The following is a 21501-nucleotide window of genomic DNA, read 5'->3' on the forward strand; positions in this document are numbered from 1 at the left end:
GGAGAAATGTCCTCTGGTCTGATGAAACAAAAATAGAACTGTTTGGCCATAATGACAATCGTTATGTTTGGAGGAAAAAGGGGGAGGCTTGCAAGCTGAAGAACACCATCCCAACCGTGAAGTATGGGAGTGGCAGCATCATGTTTATGGGGGTGCTTTGCTGCAGGAGGGACTGGTGCACTTCACAAAATAGATGGCATCATGAGGTAGGAACATTATGTGGACATATTGAAGCAACATCTCAAGACATCAGTCAGGAAGTTAAAGCTTGGTCACAAATGGGTCTTCCAAATGGACAATGACCCCAAGCATACTTTCAAAGTTGTGGCAAAATGGCTTAAGGACAACAAAGTCAAGGTATTGGAGTGGCCATCACAAAGCCCTGACCTCAACCCTATAGAACATTTGTGGGCAGAACTGAAAAAGCATGTGCGAGCAAGGAGGCCTACAAACCTGACTCAGTTACACCAGCTCTGTCAGGAGGAATGGACCAAAATTCACCCAACTTATTGTGGGAAGCTTGTGTAAGGCTACCCGAAAAGTTTGACCCAAGTTAAACAATTTAAAGGCAATGCTACCAAATACTAATTAAGGGTATATAAACTTCTGACCCACTGGGAATGTGATGAAAGAAATAAAAGATGACATGAATCATTTTCTCTACAATCATTCAGACATTTCACATTCTTAAAATAAAGTGGTTATCCTAACTGACCTAAAACAGCGAATTCTTTGTGGGATTAAATGTCAGGAATTGTGAAAAACTGAGTTTGAATGTATTTGGCTAAGGTGTATGTAAACTTCTGACTTCAACTGTACATGCAGCTTCTCTTCTGTCATTATTTGTTGCCCTGGAAGAGTAAATAAACCCTTGCTCACCAGAATAATGTCATAAATTGATAGAATTAATGCTTCAATCTAGTTTACATCACTAAAACTTGTTTTCGCTTTCCTCTTTAATCTCTGCTTCTCTCGTGCAGCATAGACATTTAGGGACCGGGGAGAAAATGCAATAATAAAAAATTAAAACTGGAAAGATTCAGTTTTAATGAAAATGGTGTGGATTTGGCTCGTTACAGTTAAGCCCTAAAGCTTAGGTTTAGTCTATGCACTAACTCCAGATAAAATAATGAAAGAAAAACCTTAATGTAGCCCATAGATAAGAATTGCACAATAATTATACATTTATGGATTTTTAATGCATTATTTCTCTTTATTTAACCTGCCCGCCACACAATGTTAAATTTTTGTGCTTCGTAACGACCAAACTAGTGGCAACTGAGCTGCCACCAACTTGAAGGAGACGAAACCTTAACTTTGCTGGAGTATTGAAATTCATCATCCTGAGATGTTTTGAAACATGAATTTATTTAAGTGTTGTCCAACATCTTCCCAGGGTCTGGGAGCACTAACAGAAAAGGTTGAACACTATGTTGGTGTTTTGAATCCTGTTTAGTGCAGAATTAGATACCTTCTCTTTTGGTGCTGTTTCCTACCTCTAAAGCTTCTAAACACCATTATAATGTTTTGAATCCTTTCGAGTGCAGAATGTGATCCCTATTTCTGAAGTCTCTTAATGTTTCACGTTTTTTTAAATATTTGCCATTTTATACCATTTTGGCAGACATTGTCAGGCATAGTGTTCAAATCACCAGCAGTAGCTATAAGTTGACCTGAAAAAATTGAGGATTCTGCTCTTGCCTCTTTTGTTGACAACCAGGTTCTTATTCTTTGGGATTATGGCGGTCCGCAATGAAATGTTATAGGTGCCTACCGCCACCCACTGTATCGGCTGTGTATCAGCCAACTAGTTGGTATTATAAATTCATTACACTTTGTGAAAAAACTGCCTTACCAACTAACCCTACACCCAGGTTAAAACCTCACCACTTCTTGGCCCAATCGGATTATTTTGGTAAAATGAAATGCTAAATCGGATTATTTTGGTAAAATGAAATGAACAAATCATTGAATTGACTTGGGGTATTTTGACAATTTATTGAGACTGCTACGAAATGACAGAGGGGATACAGCTATGTAGGAGAAACATATTGAAGGGAGCATGGAATTTAACCCCGGTCTTCAGTGGGGAGAGGGTTGACGTGTCTAAGCCAGCTGCGTTAGGCCTACAGCTATACCACGGGCACTGCACAACTTGCATTCATTTTTATTAAGTATGGTATATAGTGCATTCAGAAAGTATTCAGACCCCTTTCCACATTTTGTTACGTTACAGCCTTATTCTAAAATGGAATAAATCGATTTTTTCCTCATCAATCTACAGACAATACCCCATAATGACGAAGCAAAAACACATTTTTAGATTTTTTTTCAAATGTTTAACAATGAAAAAATGAAATATCACATTTACAGAAGTATTCAGACCCTTTACTCAGTACTTTGTTGAAGTACCTTTGGAAGCAATTACAGCCTCGCGTCTTCTTGGGTATGACGCTACAAGATTGGCAGACCTGTATTTGGGGAGTTTCTCCGATTCTTCTCTGCAGATCCTCTCAAGGTCTGTCAGGTTGGATGGTTGTCCTTCTGGAAGGTTCTCCCATCTCCACAGAAAAACTCTGGAGCTCTTTCAGAGTGACCATTCGGGTTCTTGGTCACCTCCCTGACCAAAGTCCTTCTCCCCGATTGCTCAGTTTGGCCAGGCGGCCAGCTCTAGGAAGAGTCTCGGTGGTTCCAAACTTCTTCCATTTAAGAATTATGGAGGCCAATGTGTTCTTGGGGACCTTCATTGCTGGATACATTTTTGGTACCTTTCCCCAGATCTCTGCCTCGACCCAATCCTGTCTCGGAGTGCTACAGACAATTCCTTCAACCTCATGGCTTGGTTTTTTCTCTGACATGCACTGTCAACTGTGGGACCTTATATAGACAGGTGTGTGCCTTTGCAAATCATGTCCAATCAATTCAATTTACAACAGGTAGACTCCAATCAAGTTGTAGAAAAGTCTCAAGGATGATCAATGGAAACAGGATGCACCTGAGCTAAATTTTGAGTCCCATAGCAAAGGGTCTGAATACTTACTGAATGTAAATAAGGTATTTCTGTTTTTTATTTGTAATACATTTGCAAACATTTCTAAAAATCTGTTTTCGCTTTGTCATTATGGGGTATCGTGTGTAGATTAATGAGGATTATTTATTTTTTTGTCCAGTTTAGAATAAGGCTGTCACGTAACAGATGGGATCTGTTGGGAGGGATCTGAATACTTTCCGAATACATTTTATCTTGGTTGTATTTTTGAGTCAATTTCAATTCACCCCAGAATAGTTTCTTGCTGTGTGGTTGGGCAGGTAAAATTCAAATGAAATGTACTATGTTATTGCCCCTCCCCCTGTTTCTAATCTGTTCAAATAAAGCGTTGGAAAAATAAAGGTGGAATTCCACACAAAAGAATTACCCATAGGCATCATCAATCAATAAACCATTGATTGTAGGAAAAACACAGTTTTTGTGTTTTGTTGCTGCCTTTTACATGCACTGAAACCCCCAAAATTATTTTCACAACACTGTCTTAAAAACATCAATATTCAAGTTGAAGAACCACTTTGGGTGTTTCAGACTATTTTGTTTCTGTTTTAGAACACATTCTGTGTATTAAAACGCTCACATTGGGTTTACATTCAAACACCCCCCAAACACCAGATCTCAGATTAGGTGCATTACTTTTCATGGTTATTTCTACAGTGCACCTGCCCTTCATCCATACAATATTTGTGTGTGTGTGTGTGTGTGTGTGTGTGTGTGTGTGTGTGTGTGTGTGTGTGTGTGTGTGTGTGTGTGTGTGTGTGTGTGTGTGTGTGTGTGTGTGTGTGTGTGTGTGTGTGTGTGTGTGTCTGATTATACACTAATGTATTATAAAGCGTTAGCACAAATCTTAACATTATGCTAATATTCAGTATGTGGGTAATCTGACTGTGCTTTCTTCATGTTTATCTTCATCCACTATTGGTTCACAGAGTCAGATGTGGCAGACTTCAACGGCAGGAGTGCTCTGTTGTACCGGTTTAACCAGAAGTCCCAGAGAACGGTGAAGGATGTGATCTCCCTCAGGTTTAAGAGCTACGGTGCAGATGGGGTGCTGGTGCACGGGGAGGGACACAGAGGAGACTACCTGACATTGGAGCTGCACCACGGGACCCTGGCTCTGCACCTCAACCTGGGTAAGCATCAGGCCAATGGTCTCACAGAACTACCATAAGGGTATGGTGCTATCATTATGACCAAATCAAATATACAGTATGAGATGCTGATTCTGAAAACTCCTCATTCAACCTACTGTATCTGTGTTGTACTCCTCTTCTTCCCTCCTCCTTCTCCCCCTCCCCCTCTTCCTCCTCCTCCTCCCTCTCTCCAGATGACGCTAAGCTCTACCCCAGCAGTGGGAATGTGTCAGTGGGCCTGGGCAGTCTCCTGGATGACCAGCTCTGGCACTATGTCCTAGTTAAACGCTCCAACAAGCAGGTCAACCTCACCGTGGACGGGCACACACGTCACCTCAGCACCACAGGTGTGGAAGACTCACTGGAAGTGGACTATGAGGTGCGTCATCACTCATTAATGTACTGTATTTCATTAGAGCCACTGCAAATTATGCGGTATAATTAATTATGCGCCATAAATCATTAATTAATTCATCCATACATTACTGAATGATATATATTTAAATGTTTTTTTTTTGTGGTGTAATCAATCAGTAATATTTTGTTATGAATCCATTCTCTTTGTGTCTCAAAGCTCAGCTTTGGAGGAATTCCTATACCCGGTAAACCAGGAAGCTTCCTTAGGAAGAACTTCCATGGCTGCATAGAGAACCTCTACTATAATGGAGTCAGCATTATCAACCTGGCCAAGCGACGCAAGCTCCAGATCCACAGTGTGGTAGGGATCTATACTATACATAAAGCATACTGAATGTACACTGGTCTAGCATACTGTATGTACCCCATGAAAAAAAACCTACAGGGCCCCTAACATAGAAATCAGAATGTTTCAGATTAAAATAACGTACTGAACAATATGTGTTATTAAATGTACTAACTGTGAGCTTCTGCTGCTCTATACTACAATTGTGCATATTCTAGTTTCTACCTTCATCCTTTGCCTATATTTTAACAGTATTGCAAACATTTTTGGTTCCTAATGTTAACAAAAACTGTCTGCGTCATGAGATTTTTATGATGCTTTATTATAAATAACTACACAATTGGTGACTTATTTTTTAATATATGGTATTGTAGTCAGTTGTAATGAAGAAATTACCAATGATCCATGTTTAAGATTAAATAATGTATTACCAATTCTTATAAACAAGGCTAACCCTCTTCTGCCCTATGCATAATTCCTAAATATATGCCTAAATAACATATCCAAAATAAAAAATGTTCCTGAACTATGTGGACTGCAGGCATAAATGTGGTACCTACAGAGAGCAAGCATCTGTGAAACTGTAACTTTAGTGTCAAGACATTATGTGGGCATTCCTGAGTAAGTTCCACAGGAGATAAACCATAGTGGAAAATACTCTGAAATAGTATTTTGCCCATCCCTTGGCAGGCTTGGGTAGAACAGGTTAAGGCATTTGTCTTTGTGTTTGTTCCCTGTAAACAAAACTCAAGAGGTTACACTGCACCAAGAGCCCAGCGTCAAGCCTTCTTGTTTATAATGTCTTTAAAATTACATTTTCTAGCTAACTGGTTTTCATTTGAAAGGTTGGCAAGGCTGTTCAACCTGCCTTGGCACATTGCAGATCTTAGATTGTTCTTTATAAGTTTCAGCTTACTGAAGGCAGGTTCACCTCCAGCAACTGTTACAGGCATCGTACAGAAGATTCGCAGCGCAATGCGTATCTCTCAAAAAAATGCTCTGTAGCTGCATCTTGTGGATGGCATGTAGGAGCTCTAAAGGAGAAAGACCATCTGAGAAAATGGCACCATATATCATCTTTAGACGTCGCACTTCATTTTCAAATCCATCTGTGAGATCTTTGGAGAACTTGTTTCTCAATTTGTGGCAAGATACACAAATTTGGTTTTGGTGAAAACTCCTCACGTATAGCTGCAATCGCGTGGAACTGCAAGCACTGTGTTGTGAAATCCAGTGTCTGACTTCTGTTCAGTTTGCTATGTCATCTTCAGTCTCATCAGGGAAACACTTTCTTTTTTCTGGTGGCTCCTCTGTTCACTGTGAAACTGAGTAGTTCCACCCATTTCATTCGCCACTGTGGAGGCTTCTGCCAGTAGAGCGTCACCATTGATTACGCAGAGCCTGTATTTCTTCCTGTAGTGCCTTAATGTGAGTTGCTTCAGTGTCCAGAGAAATATTTCCTGACTGAAAAATTAGGCTTCTATTCTCAATACACTGCAAAACCTTTACCCAGAAAGTGAGCAGGAAGATTGCCTTGAAAGACATTAAGTAGCTTTTCAGACCTTTTGCCTCAGATTTGGCTTTGTTTGTCAGGCTGCAGCTAGCATGTCTAGGGCCTTGATGATACATGGTAAATGAGTTGCCACTGGTCGGACCACAGCAATACGCACACTCCATCGCGTCTCTGAGAATGGCCCATCACTCTGGGCTGGCACTGAACAGATTGTAAAGAGGATTCACACAGACAAAAAAGGTTAATACCTCTGGGCACGACTGAGCTGCATGTACACCCACAAGAATAAGAGTATGGGAGGCACAAGGTGAGTTTTTGGCCAGTGGATTATTTTGCAGTATGTGTGCCTGAACTCCCTTCACTTTCCCTGACATATTTGCACCATTATCATAGCCTTGACCACAGCAATCTGCTATGTCAATACCATGCCCTTCCAATGCACTCACAATCATTTCAGAAATGTCACTGCCTGTTGTTTTAGCAAAGTCTTTAAATTCAAGAAAACTTTCAATTATTTCCCATTCACCTGTTCCCTGAACTTTATCTTTGTGTACATATCTCACCAATAATACATTTTGCTCAGTGTGGGAAATGTCTGGAGTTGCATCACATAAAACCGAATAATAGATTGCATCTTCTCTTTCATAAAGTATTGTTTTCAAAACCCTTTGACCACATATTCCTATGAAGTTGTTGTGGCTCTCAGATCTGAGGTAATGAGACTGTCGTGCTCCTTTCTTTTTGTCCCTGACTTCCTGTAAGTGCTCACGTAATAGCGGGTCATAATTTGACAACAGTTCAAGGAAGCCTAGGTAATGTCCATTATGCACATCATCAAGATTGAGTGAATTCCCTGAAAATGGTAGATTCCTAGATGCTATGTACAGTGTCACATCCAAAATCCTTTCTACAAGTGCTCTGTTTTTATAAATTGCAGACTGGATTTGTTTCTGCAGCTGACTGTCTAACTGTTGTTACCGTAACTGTTGTTACGGTATGCGGCATATTTTTCCATTTCCAGTAACAGTTTTTGTGAGACACACCATCCTCATGCTCTGGTAGTTTGTCATACATTCTCCGCCATTTCACTGATGATATCTTATAGCCATCCTTACTATTTGTCACGTCCTGACAATAGAAAGCTTTTATTTTTCTATTGTAGAGTAGGTCAGGGCGTGACAGAGGGTTTTGTCTAGTTTATTTATGTCTATGTTGGTTCTAGTTTCTTTTTTCTATGTTGGGGGTTTTGTCTAGTTTATGTATTTCTATGTGGGGGTTCTAGTTTTTGTATTTCTATGTTGTTTTTTGGGATGATCTCCAATTAGAGGGAGCTGGTCATCATTGTCTCTAATTGGGGATCATATTTAAGTTGTTGTTTTTCCCACTAGGTTTTGTGGGAGATTATTTTGAGTATGTGTATGTTGCACCTCTTTGTCACGGTTTGTTGTTTTGTTTATTAGTTTATTTGTATGTCTTGCATAGTTTCACAGTTTTAATAAAATGTGGAATGATACACACACTCTGCCTTGGTCTCCTTCGTACGACAAACGTGACAGAATCTCCCACCACCAAAGGACCAAGCAGCGTGGTCAGGAGAACTGGACATGGGAGGACATCCTGGATGGCAAGGGATCCTGGACGTGGGAGGAGTTCCAGGCCGGATGGGATCGCCTCCCATGGGAACAGGTGGAGGCAGCGAGAGAGGAACAGCGACGATATGAGGGACTCACGGGTAGATTGACAGAGTCAGGGTGGAGACCTGAGCCAACTCCCCGTCCTTACCGTGGGGATCAGGTGAACAGCCAGGCACCATGTTATGCTGTGATGCGCACTATATCTCCAGTGTGCATTCATAGTCCGGTGCGCGCTGTGCCTGCGCCCGGCATTTGCCGTGCTAGAGTGGGCATTCAGCCAGGACGGATTGTGCCGGCTCAGCGCTCCTGGTCTCCAGTGCGCCTCCTCGGTCCAGGATATCCTGCGCCAGCTCTACGCACAGTGTCGCCAGTACGCCTTCACAGCCCAGTTCGTCCTGTGCCATCGCCCCGCACTTGCCGGGTTAAACTGAACATCCAGCCAGGATGGGTTGTGTCAGCCATACGCTCCAGATCTCCAGTGCGCCTCCACGGCCCAGGATATCCTTTGCCAGCTCCACGCACTGTGTCGCCAGTGTGCCTTCACAGCCCAGTTCGTCCTGTGCCAGCGCCCAGCACTTGTCGCGCTTAAGTAAGCATCCAGCCAGGACGGGTTGTGCTAGCCTTACGCTCCAGACCTCCAGTGTGACTCCATGGCCCAGTATATCCTGTGCCTGCTCTGATCACCCGGCCTCCAGTGCGTCTCCCCAGTCCGGTGAGACCTGTGAGACCATGCAAGAAGCCTCCAGTGATGATCCATGGCATGAAGCATCCAGTGATGATCCATGGCCCGAAGCCTCCAGTGATGATCCATGGCCCAGAGCCTGTAGGGATGATCCATGGCACGACGCCTCCAGTGATAATCCATGGCCCGGAGCCTCTATCAAATCAAATCAATCAAATTTATTTTTATATAGCCCTTCGTACATCAGCTGATATTCTCAAAGTGCTGTACAGAAACCCAGCCTAAAACCCCAAACAGCAAGCAAAGCATGTGAAAGAAGCACGGTGGCTAGGAAAAACTCCCTAGGAAAAACTCCCTAGAAAGGCCAAAAACCTAGGAAGAAACCTAGAGAGGAACCAGGCTATGAGGGGTGGCCAGTCCTCTTCTGGCTGTGCAGGGTGGATATTATAACAGAACATGGTCAAAATGTTAAAATGTTAAAATGTTCATAAATGACCAGCATGGTCAAATAATAATAATCATAGTAGTTGTCGAGGGTGCAACAAGCACGTCCGGTGAACAGGTCAGGGTTCCATAGCCGCAGGCAGAACAGTTGAAACTGGAGCAGCAGCACGGCCAGGTGGACTGGGGACAGCAAGGAGTCATCATACCAGGTAGTCCTGAGGCATGGTCCTAGGGCTCAGGTCCTCCGAGAGAAAGACAGAAAGAGAGAAAGAGAGAATTAGAGAGAGCATATTTAAATACACACAGGTCACCGGATAAGACAAGAGAAATACTCCAGATGTAACAGACTGACCCTAGCCCCCCGACACATAAACTACTGCAGCATAAATACTGGAGGCTGAGACAGGAGGGATCAGAAGACACTGTGGCCCCATCCGATGATACCCCCGGACAGGGCCAAACAGGCAGGATATAACCCCACCCACTTTGCCAAAGCACAGCCCCCACACCACTAGAGGGATGTCTCCAACCACCAACTTACCGTCCTAAGACAAGGCCGAGTATAGCCCACAACGATCTCCGCCATGGCACAACCCAAGGGGGGGGGGGGGGGCGCCAACCCAGACAGGAAGACCACGTCAGTGACTCAACCCACTCAAGTGACGCACCCCTCCCATGGACGGCATGGAAGAACACCAGTAGGCCAGTGACTCAGCCTCTGTAAAAGGGTTAGAGGCAGAGAATCCCAGTGGAAAGAGGGGAACCGGCAAGGCAGAGACAGCAAGGGCGGTTCGTTGCTCCAGCCTTTCCGTTCACCTTCACACTCCTGGGCCAGACTATACTTAATCATAGGACCTACTGAAGAGATAAGTCTTCAGTAAAGACTTAAAGGTTGAGACTGAGTCTGCGTCTCTCACATTGGTAGGCAGACCATTCCATAAAAATGGAGCTCTATAGGAGAAAGCCCTACCTCCAGCCGTTTGCTTAGAAATTCTAGGGACAATTAGGAGGCCTGCGTCTTGTGACCGTAGCGTACGTGTAGGTATGTACGGCAGGACCAAATCGGAAAGATAGGTAGGAGCAAGCCCATGTAATGCTTTGTAGGTTAGCAGTAAAACCTTGAAATCAGCCCTTGCCTTAACAGGAAGCCAGTGTAGGGAGGCTAACACTGGAGTAATATGATCAAATTTTTTGGTTCTAGTCAGGATTCTAGCAGCCGTATTTAGCACTAACTGAAGTTTATTTAGTGCTTTATCCGGGTAGCCGGAAAGTAGAGCATTGCAGTAGTCCAGCCTAGAAGTAACAAAAGCATGGATTAATTTTTCTGCGTCATTTTTGGACAGAAAATTTCTGATTTTTGCAATGTTACGTAGATGGAAAAAAGCTGTCCTTGAAACAGTCTTGATATGTTCTTCAAAAGAGAGATCAGGGTCCAGAGTAACGCCGAGGTCCTTCACAGTTTTATTTGAGACGACTGTACAACCATCCAGATTAATTGTCAGATTCAACAGAAGATCTCTTTGTTTCTTGGGACCTAGAACAAGCATCTCTGTTTTGTCCGAGTTTAAAAGTAGAAAGTTTGCAGCCATCCACTTCTTTATGTCTGAAACACAGGCTTCTAGCGAGGGCAATTTTGGGGCTTCACCATGTTTCATTGAAATGTACAGCTGTGTGTCGTCTGCATAGCAGTGAAATTTAACATTATGTTTTCGAATGACATCCCCAAGAGGTAAAATATATAGTGAAAACAATAGTGGTCCTAAAACGGAACCTTGAGGAACACCGAAATTTACAATTGATTTGTCAGAGGACAAACCATTCACAGAGACAAACTGATATCTTTCCGACAGATAAGATCTAAACCAGGCCAGAACTTGTCCATGTAGACCAATTTGGGTTTCCAATCTCTCCAAAAGAATGTGGTGATCGATGGTATCAAAAGCGGCACTAAGATCTAGGAGCACGAGGACAGATGCAGAGCCTCGGTCTGACGTCATTAAAAGGTCATTTACCACCTTCACAAGTGCAGTCTCAGTGCTATGATGGGGTCTAAAACCAGACTGAAGCGTTTCGTATACATTGTTTGTCTTCAGGAAGGCAGTCAGTTGCTGTGCAACAGCTTTTTCTAAAATTTTGGAGAGGAATGGAAGATTCGATATAGGCCGATAGTTTTTTATAATTTCTGGATCAAGATTCGGCTTTTTCAAGAGAGGCTTTATTACTGCCACTTTTAGTGAGCTTGGTACACATCCGGTGGATAGAGAGCCGTTTATTATGTTCAACATAGGAGGGCCAAGCACAGGAAGCAGCTCTTTCAGTAGTTTAGTTGGAATAGGGTCCAGTATGCAGCTTGAGGGTTTGGAGGCCATGATTATTTTCATCATTGCGTCAAGAGATATAGTACTAAAACACTTTAGTGTCTCCCTTGATCCTAGGTCCTGGCAGAGTTGTGCAGACTCAGGACAATGGAGCTTTGGAGGAATACCCAGATTTAAAGAGGAGTCTGTAATTTGCTTTCTAATGATCATGATCTTTTCCTCAAAGAAGTTCATAAATTTATTACTGCTGAAGTGAAAGCCATCCTCCATTTGCGAAGGCTGCTTTTTAGTTAGCTTTGCGACAGTATCAAAAAGAAATTTCGGATTGTTCTTATTTTCCTCAATTAAGTTGGAAAAATAGGATGATCGAGCAGCAGTAAGGGCTCTTCGATACTGCACGGTACTGTCTTTCCAAGCTAGTCGGAAGACTTCCAGTTTGGTGTGGCGCCATTTCCGTTCCAATTTTCTGGAAGCTTGCTTCAGAGCTCGTGTATTTTCTGTATACCAGGGAGCTAGTTTCTTATGACAGATGTTTTTAGTTTTTAGGGGTGCAACTGCATCTAGGGTATTGCGCAAGGTTAAATTGAGTTCCTCGGTTAGGTGGTTAACTGATTTTTGTCCTCTGACGTCCTTGGGTAGGCAGAGGCAGTCTGGAAGGGCATCAAGGAATCTTTGGGTTGTCTGAGAATTTATAGCACGACTTTTAATGCTCCTTGGTTGGGGTCTGAGCAGATTATTTGTTGCAATTGCAAACGTAATAAAATGGTGGTCCGATAGTCCAGGATTATGAGGAAAAACATTTAGATCCACAACATTTATTCCATGGGACAAAACTAGGTCCAGAGTATGACTGTGGCAGTGAGTAGGTCCAGAGACATGTTGGACAAAACCCACTGAGTCGATGATGGCTCCGAAAGCCTTTTGGAGTGGGTCTGTGGACTTTTCCATGTGAATGTTAAAGTCACCAAAAATTAGAATATTATCTGCTATGACTACAAGATCCGATAGGAATTCAGGGAACTCAGTGAGGAACACTGCATATGGCCCAGGAGGCCTATAAACAGTAGCTATAAAAAGTGAGTGAGTAGGCTGCATAGATTTCATGACTAGAAGCTCAAAAGACGAAAACGTCATTGTTGTTTTTTTTTTTGTAAATTGAAATTTGCTATCGTAAATGTTAGCAACACCTCCGCCTTTGCCGGATGCACGGGGGGTATGGTCACTAATGTAACCTGGGGGTGAGGCCTCATTTAACACAGTAAATTCATCAGGCTTAAGCCATGTTTCAGTCAGGCCAATCACATCAAGATTATTATCAGTGATTAGTTCATTGACTATAACTGCCTTGGAAGTGAGGGATCTAACATTAAGTAACCCAATTTTGAGATGTGAGGTATCACAATCTCTTTCAATAATGGCAGGAATGGAGGAGGTCTTTATACTAGTGAGATTGCTAAAGCGAACACCGCCATTTTTAATTTTGCCCAACCTAGATCGAGGCACAGACACGGTCTCAATGGGGAAAGCTGAGCTGACTACACTGACTGTGCTAGTGGCAGACTCCACTAAGCTGGCAGGCTGGCTAACAGCCTGCTGCCTGGCCTGCACCCTATTTCATTGTGGAGCTAGAGGAGTTAGAGCCCTGTCTATGTTCGTAGATAAGATGAGAGCACCCCTCCAGCTAGGATGGAGTCCGTCACTCCTCAACAGGCCAGGCTTGGTCCTGTTTGTGGGTGAGTCCCAGAAAGAGGGCCAATTATCTACAAATTCTATCTTTTGGGAGGGGCAGAAAACAGTTTTCAACCAGCGATTGAGTTGTGAGACTCTGCTGTAGAGCTCATCACTCCCCCTAACTGGGAGGGGGCCAGAGACAATTAATCGATGCCGACACATCTTTCTAGCTGATTTACACGCTGAAGCTATGTTGCGCTTGGTGACCTCTGACTGTTTCATCCTAACATCGTTGGTGCCGACGTGGATAACAATATCTCTATACTCTCTACACTCGCCAGTTTTAGCTTTAGCCAGCACCGTCTTTAGATTAGCCTTAACGTCGGTAGCCCTGCCCCCTGGTAAACAGTGTATGATCGCTGGATGATTAGTTTTAAGTCTAATACTGCGGGATGATTCATGGCCCGGACCCTGTGGGGATGATCCATGGCACGAATCCTCCAGTGATATTCCATGGCCTGGAGCCTCCAGTTATGATCAATTGCAAAAAGCTTGCAGTGAGGATCCATGGAGCAGGGCCCGCAGTGATGATCCATGGCACGGAGCCTGCAGTGACAGCCCCCAGTCCGGAGCCTCCAGCGACGGCCCCCAGTCCGGAGCCTCCGGCGATGATCCACGGTCCAGTGACATGAAAGCGGAGGGATCAGCTGGTGGAGCGGGGGCTACGCCCCTAACCGGAGCCGCCTCCTATGCTGGCGGATAAGCAGGATGTGAGGGTTCTTCGTCCCGCACCAGAACCGCCTCCGACATTAGACACCCACCCTAACCCTCCCTGTTTTTTTTTTGTTTGGGGTTGTGCGTTCAGAGTCCGCACCTTTGGGGGGGGGGGGTACTGTCACGTCCTGACCATAGAAAGCTTTTATTTTTCTATTGTAGAGTAGGTCAGGGCGTGACAGAGGGTTTTGTCTAGTTTATTTATGTCTTTGTTGGTTCTAGTTTCTTTTTTCTATTTTGGGGGTTTTGTCTAGTCTAGTTTATGTATTTCTATGTGGGGTTCTAGTTTTTGTATTTCTATGTTTTTTGGGGGGGATGTCTCCAATTAGAGGCAGCTGGTCATTGTTGTCTCTAATTGGGTATCATATTTAAGTTGTTTTTCCCATTAGGTTTTGTGGGAGATTATTGAGTAAGTGTATGTTGCACCTCTTCATCACGGTTTGTTTTGTTTATGAGTTTATTTGTATGTCTTGCATAGTTTCACTGTTATAATAAAATGTGGAACGATACACACGCTGCACTTTTGTCTCCTTCGTACGACAAACGTGACACTATTCAGAGAACTGTGTGAAGGTTTACTTTGCTCATGAGAAAAAAGAACACATGGTATGCAATATAATGTTTGTACACTCTTACTATAAATAAGCCAGTCTCTCTGCACCTTTTCTCTTCTGTTTGCTGACTTACTGTAAATAGTTGGGGAATGGCTTGCCTTCTGAGTCTGGGTGCATGATTTTATACAGTTCTGTCTCTTCACCACACCAGTTGGCTTGTCTGTGAACAATAGCTTCTCTTTCAAAACCTCATCTTCCTCACTTCGAATCTGTCCATTCTCTTCCTTTCCCTTATTACTTGCTTGTTCAATCTCTTCTGTCACTCCTTCACTGGCACTGCTGCTACTCTTTAACTCCTCTTCATCCTCCCTGCTCCCCTCTGCATCAGCGTCTGTCTGACAGCTTTCTGCTGACCTGGGGCTCTCTAGGCACTAGGAAGTGAGTAAACAAAGGGAATTTTAGGTTTAATGTTCACTCCTACAAAGGTTACCATACTAAATGAAAACATTTTAATAGTATACAGTTGAAGTTGGAAGTTTACATACACTTAGGTTGGAGTCATTAAAACTCGTTTTTCAACCACTCCGCAAATTTCTTGTTAACAAACTATAGGTTTGGTAAGTCGGTTAGGATATCTACTGTGTGCATGACACAAGTAATTTTTCCAACAATTGTTTACAGACAGATTATTTCACTTATAATTCACTGTATCACAATTCCAGTGGGTCAGAAGTTTACATACACTAAGTAGACTGTGCCTTTAAGCAGCTTGGAAAATTCCAGAAAATTATGTCATGGCTTTAGAAGCTTCTGATAGGCTAATTGACATGAAAGTATCTATATCCACAGTAAATCCTATATCGAAGTCACCTGAAAGACCACTCAGCAAGGAAGAAGCCACTGCTCCAAAACCGCGATAAAAAGTCAGACTACGGTTTGCAACTGAACATGGGGACAAAGATCGTACTTTTTGGAGAAATGTCCTCTGGTCTGATGAAACAAAAATAGAACTGTTTGGCCATTATGACCATCGTTATGTTTGGAGGAAAAAGGGGGAGGCTTGCAAGCCGAAGGACACCATCCCAACTGTGAAGAACGGGGGTGGCAGCATCATGTTGTGGGGGTGCTTTGCTGCAGGATGGTCTGGTGCACTTCACAAAATAGATGGCATCATGAGGTAGGAACATTATGTGGACATATTGAAGCAACATCTCAAGACATCAGTCAGGAATTTAAAGCTTGGTCGCAAATGAGTCTTCCAAATGGACAATGACCCCAAGCATACTTCCAAAGTTCTTGCAAAATGGCTTAAGGACAACAAAGTCAAGGTATTGGAGTGGCCATCACAAAGCCCTGACCTCAATCCTATAGAACATTTGTGGGCAGAACTGAAAACGTGTATGCGAGCAAGGAGGCCTACAAACCTACCCGAAACGTATGACCCAAGTTAAACAATTTAAAGGCAACGCTACCAAATACTAATTGAGGGTATGTAAACTTGTGACCCACTGGGAATGTGATGAAAGAAATAAAAGTTGAAATAAATAATTCTGCTATTATTCTGACATTTCACATTCTTAAAATAAAGTGGTGATCCTAACTGACGTAAGACAGGGAATTCTTTACGGGATTAAATGTCAGGAATTGTAAAAAACTGAGTTTAAATGTATTTGGCTAAGGTGTATGTAAACTTCTGACTTCAACTGTACATATCAAATAGAATACGTATTTAAGTATATCTAAGTCATCATGTGCCTAACTTTACAATACAAAATGTGTCTAGTTATGCTGCTGCTGCTATAAAACAACTGCCTCACCTCCAAGGTCTACTGTTTCAACTTCATGTGGTAGACACATGTTGGGATCTTTGCCTACGGCAGTAGTAGTACTAGAATCTACAGTATGGATAGGTAGACTACATGTTAGGTTTTAATTTTTGTCTTGCTAGCTAACAAATATCATACAAATGTTGTGGAATACAGTTATAATAATATCTAAATAATAGCTAATTAGCTAGCCATAGCTGGTAGTGGTAGCTCATCATCATCATGTTAATAATTACTGCTCTGACCGAGCCGAATGAGTCAACGGTGGGCAGTTAGTTACGTGTAGCTAGCAAGCTATCAAGATAGCTATATTGACTAGCTAGGCTACTCACTTCGGCAGGCCGTCTACACTGACTTACCACTCAAATCCTTCTCCTCTTTTTCTTCTGTGAAAAAACGTAGTGAGTATTTTTTTCCCTGAATTTTGCTTTATCCGTCTCTGTTTCCTTTCTTTCCTTTTCTGATTTCGTTTTTGAGGGGGACATAGTGGTTATCTCTCATGACTGCTTAGGCTACATGCTTGATCAACTGTCAGATCAGAGGTATTGTTTTTTTCTCCTCATGGAGAATGGCCAAACCATGTGCATTATGGGGGGGTACAAACGAGATGGTTGGGTAGAGATGCCTGATCTGATTATGGCTGTACGTTTTAATTTTCATCACAGATTTTTTTGTCTAACATTTTTTAAATGATTAACAAATTATTTTCTAAACATTTAGGGGCCCCTACCAGGCTAGGGCCCCATGAATCATTCATGTTTTCCCCCCCTTAACGACGCCCTTTTATGTACATACTACACTCCAACTGAATAAACTTCAATAAGAATGACCATTAATTAAAGTCATTCTATACATTATGCCTAAATGACCCAGTATGGATGAATGTGGGGTGTTTTGCATTAAAAACCAGGTGGTTCGAGCCCTGAATGCTGATAGTTTGAAAGCTGTGATATATCAGACGGTATACCATTGGTATGACCAAAATATATTTTTTTACTGGTCAAATTACGTTGGTAACCAATTCATAATGGCGATAAGGCACCGCGGGGGTTTGTGATATATAGGCAATATACCACGCTTAAGGGCTGTAATCAAATAAAATACATTTTTATTTGTCACATACATATGGTTAGGAGATGTTAATGCGAGTGTAGCGAAATGCTTGTGCTTCTAGTTCCGACCATGCAGTAATATCTAACAAGAAATCTAACAATTTCACAAAAAACAAAGGAATGAATAAGAATATGTACATATAAATATATGGATGAGCGATAGCCAAATGGCATAGGCAAGATGCAGTAGATTGTATAGAGTATTGTATATACATATGAGGTGAGTAATGTAGGGTATTTAAACATTATATAAAGTGGCATTGTTTAAAGTGACTAGTGATACATTTATTACATCCAATTTTTAATTATTAAAGTGGCTAGAGATGAGTCAGTATGTTGGCAGGAGCCACTCAATGTTAGTGATGGCTGATTAACAGTCTGATGGCCTTGTGATAGAAGCTGTTTTTCAGTCTCTCGGTCCCAGCTTTGATGCACCTGTACTGACCTGGTCTTCTGGATGATAGCAGGGTGAACAGGCAGTGGCTCGGGTGGTAGTTGTCCTTGATGATCTTTTTGGCCTTCCTGTGACATCGGGTGGTGTAGGTGTCTTGGAGGGCAGGTAGTTTGCCCCTGGTGATGCGTTGTGCAGACCTCACTACCCTCTGGAGAGCCTTACGGTTGTGGGCGGAGCAGTTGCCGTACCAGGCGGTGATACAGCCCGACAGGATGCTCTCGATTGTGCTTCTGTAAAAGTTTGTGAGTGTTTTTGATGACAAGTCAAATTTCTTCAGCCTCCTGAGGAGGAAGAGGTGCTGTTGCGTCTTCTTCACCACGCTGTCTGTGTGGGTGGACCATTTCAGTTTGTCCGTGATGTGTACGCCGAGGAACTTAAAACTTTCCACCTTCTCCACTACTGTCCCGTCAATGTGGATGGGGGTGCTCCCTCTGCTGTTTCCTGAAGTCCACGATCATCTCCTTTGTTTTGTTGACGTTGAGTGTGAGGTTATTTTCCTGACACCAGACTCCGAGGGCCCTCACTTCCTCCTTGTAGTCCGTCTCGTCGTTGTTGGTAATCAAGCCTACCACTGTTGTGTCGTCTGCAAACTTGATGATTGAGTTGGAGCCGTGCATGGCCACGCAGTCATGGGTGAACAGGGAGTACAGAAGAGGGCTGAGAACACACCCTTGTGGGGCCCCAGTGTTGAGGATCAGTGGGGTGGAGATGTTGTTTCCTACCCTCACCACCTGGGGGGCTCCCGTGAGAAAGTCCAGGACCCAGTTGCAAAGGGCGGGGTCGAGGCCCAGGGTCTCGAGCTTAATGACGAGTTTGGAGGGTACCATGGTGTTAAATGCTGAGCTGTAGTCGATGAACAGCATTCTTACATAGGTATTCCTCTTGTCCAGATGGGTTAGGGCAGTGTGCAGTGTATCAAGGCACCCCGCTTTGTGTCGTGCATAAAAACAGCCCTTAGCTGCGGTATGTTGGCCATATACCACACCTCCTTGGGCCTTTTTGCTTTAAGTATAAATTTGTTTTGTGTCATGAAGGTTCACACCTCTCAAAATACATTTTAAAAACTACAATGCTGGAAGATGATGCATATATAAAATTAAATGGTGGTTAGGAAGAGGCAAAGTAGGTGCAGTTTTCTCAGTCTATTACAGAACGCCTCTGCTCTCTCTATTTTAATATAATATTGTACAGCTGTCTCTAGAACCCTTTGGTGACCAATTACAGGCAGGCGCTGAGCCATGGACACCCACTCCCTCCCAGCTTACGGTGAGCTCTGTCTGTGGAGGTAATGTGTATGTCCCAAATGGCACCCTATTCCCTATATAGTGGTATACACAAGTAGTGCACTATATAGGGAATAGGGTGTCATTTGAGACACATCCAATGTGAATATATGGTAGATAGACATGGTGAGGAGGAGGCATTAATGAGAAATGAAAGGAAGCCACTGTTGTCATTATTTTCAGCCCAACTGGGCATCTGTGCAGAAGGCGTACCTGGCACATTGCATAGTTCCCATGGCAAATGTTCAGGTATTAGATCAAACAGAAAGTGCTAAAATGTTCTGTTTGATCTAATACAATACTTGCCCATTGTTGGCCCTCTTTGTCATTACCATCCATGTGAACTGTGGAAGCCAATGAAAGAGACAGTAAAGGTATTTGAGATGCTGCTTGGCAGAGAGTCTGTAATATGTTCTGGGACAGTTTCAGATTTGTATTTGTATTTATTATGGTTCCCCATTAGCTGCTGCCAAGGCAAGTAGTGATGAAGTCAATCTCTCCTCTACTTTGAGCTAGGAGAGATTGGCATGCATATTATTAATGTTTGCTCTCTATGCACATCCAAGGGCCAGCCATGCTGCCCTGTTCTGAGCCAATTGCAATTTTCCTAAGTTCCTCTTTGTGGCACCTGACCCCATGACTGAACAGTAGTCCAGGTGCAACAAAACTAGAGCCTGTTGGACCTGCCATGTTGATAGTGCTGTTAAGAAGGTAGAACAGTACTTTATTATGGGCAGACATCTCCCCATCTTAGCTAATTGTTGTATCAATATGTTTTGACCATGACAGTTTACAATCCAGGGTTACTCCAAGTAGTTTAGTCACCTCAACTTGCTCAATTTCCACATTATTTATTACAAGATTTAGTTGAGGTTTAGGGTTTAGTAAAAGATTTGTCCCTAATACAATGCTTATAGTTTTTGAAATATTTAGGACACACTTATTCCTTGCCACCCATTCTGAAACTAACTGCAGCTCTTTTTTAAGTGTTGCAGTCATTTCAGTTGCTGTAGTAGCTGACGTATATACTGTTGAGTCATCCGTATAGACACACTGGCTTTACTCAAAGCTGTTAGTAAAGATTGGAAAGAGTAAGGGGCCTAGACAGCTGCTCTGGGGAATTCCTGATTCTACCTGGATTGTGTTGAAGAGGCTTCCATTAAAGCCAAGTCAACAAACAGATTACCGACCATTTCGAATCCCACCGCACCTTCTCCGCTATGCAATCTGGTTTGAGAGCTGGTCATGGGTGCACCTCAGCCACGGTCAAGGTCCTAAACGATATCGTAACCAACATCGATAAGAAACAATACTGCTGCCGTATTCATTGACCTGGCCAAGCCTTTCGACTCTGTCAATCACCACATCCTCATCGGCAGACTCAATAGCCTTGGCTTCTCAAATGATTGTCTCGCCTGGTTCACCAACTACTTCTCTGATAGAGTTCAATGTGTCAAATCGGAGGGCCTGTTGTCCGGGCCTCTGGTAGTCTCTATGGGGGTGCAACAGGGTTCAATTCTTGGGCCGACTCTTTTCTCTGTATACATCAATGATGTCGCTCTTCCTGCTGGTGATTCTCTGATCCACCTCTACGCAGACGACACCATTCTGTATACTTCTGGCCCTTCTTTGGACACTGTGTTAACAACCCTCCAGACGAGCTTCAATGCCATACAACTCTCCTTCCGTGGCCTCCAACTGCTCTTAAAAACTAGTAAAACTAAATGCATGCTCTTCAACCGATTGCTGCCTGCACCTGCCCACCCGTCCAGCATCACTACTCTGGACGGTTCTTACTTAGAATATGTGGACAACTACAAATACCTAGGTGTCTGGTTAGACTGTATGCTCTCCTTCCAGACTCACATCAAACATCTCCAATCCAAAGTTAAATCTAGAATTGGCTTCCTATTTCACAACAAAGCATCCTTCACTCATGCTGCCAAACATACCCTCGTAAAACTGACCATCCTACCGATCCTCGACTTCGGCGATGTCATTTACAAAATAGCCTCCGATACCCTACTCTATAAACTGGATATAGTCTATCACAGTGTCATCCATTTTGTCACCAAAGCCCCATATGCTACCCACCACTGCGACCTGTACGCACTCGTTGGCTGGCCCTCGCTTCATACTCGTCGCCAAACCCACTGGCTCCAGGTCATCTACAAGACCCTGCTAGGTAAAGTCCCCCCTTATCTCAGCTCACTGGTCACCATAGCAGCACCCACTTGTAGCACGCGCTCGAGCAGGTATATCTCTCTGGTCACCCCCAAAGCCAATTCCTCCTTTGGCCGTCTCTCCTTCCAGTTCTCTGCTGCCAATGACTGGAACGAACTACAAAAATCTCT

The 21501-nt window shown here is 43.2% G+C and overlaps 1 protein-coding gene across 1 annotated transcript in view; it reads left to right on the forward strand.

Moving 5' to 3' along the window:
• The window catches only part of LOC106574290 (contactin-associated protein-like 5), a 45099-nt gene that overhangs the window by 6835 nt on the left and 16763 nt on the right, over positions 1-21501 (forward strand). Inside the window, exons 4-6 of the mRNA XM_082962411.1 lie at positions 3976-4179; positions 4374-4558; positions 4754-4897. Of these exons, the coding sequence (XP_082818537.1) occupies positions 3976-4179; positions 4374-4558; positions 4754-4897 (533 nt within the window). The remainder of the gene's footprint in view (positions 1-3975; positions 4180-4373; positions 4559-4753; positions 4898-21501) is intronic.

Source organism: Salmo salar, chromosome 16, assembly GCF_965601325.2.
Source record: "Salmo salar chromosome 16, fSalSal1, whole genome shotgun sequence".
Classification (NCBI taxonomy): Eukaryota; Metazoa; Chordata; class Actinopteri; order Salmoniformes; family Salmonidae; genus Salmo; species Salmo salar.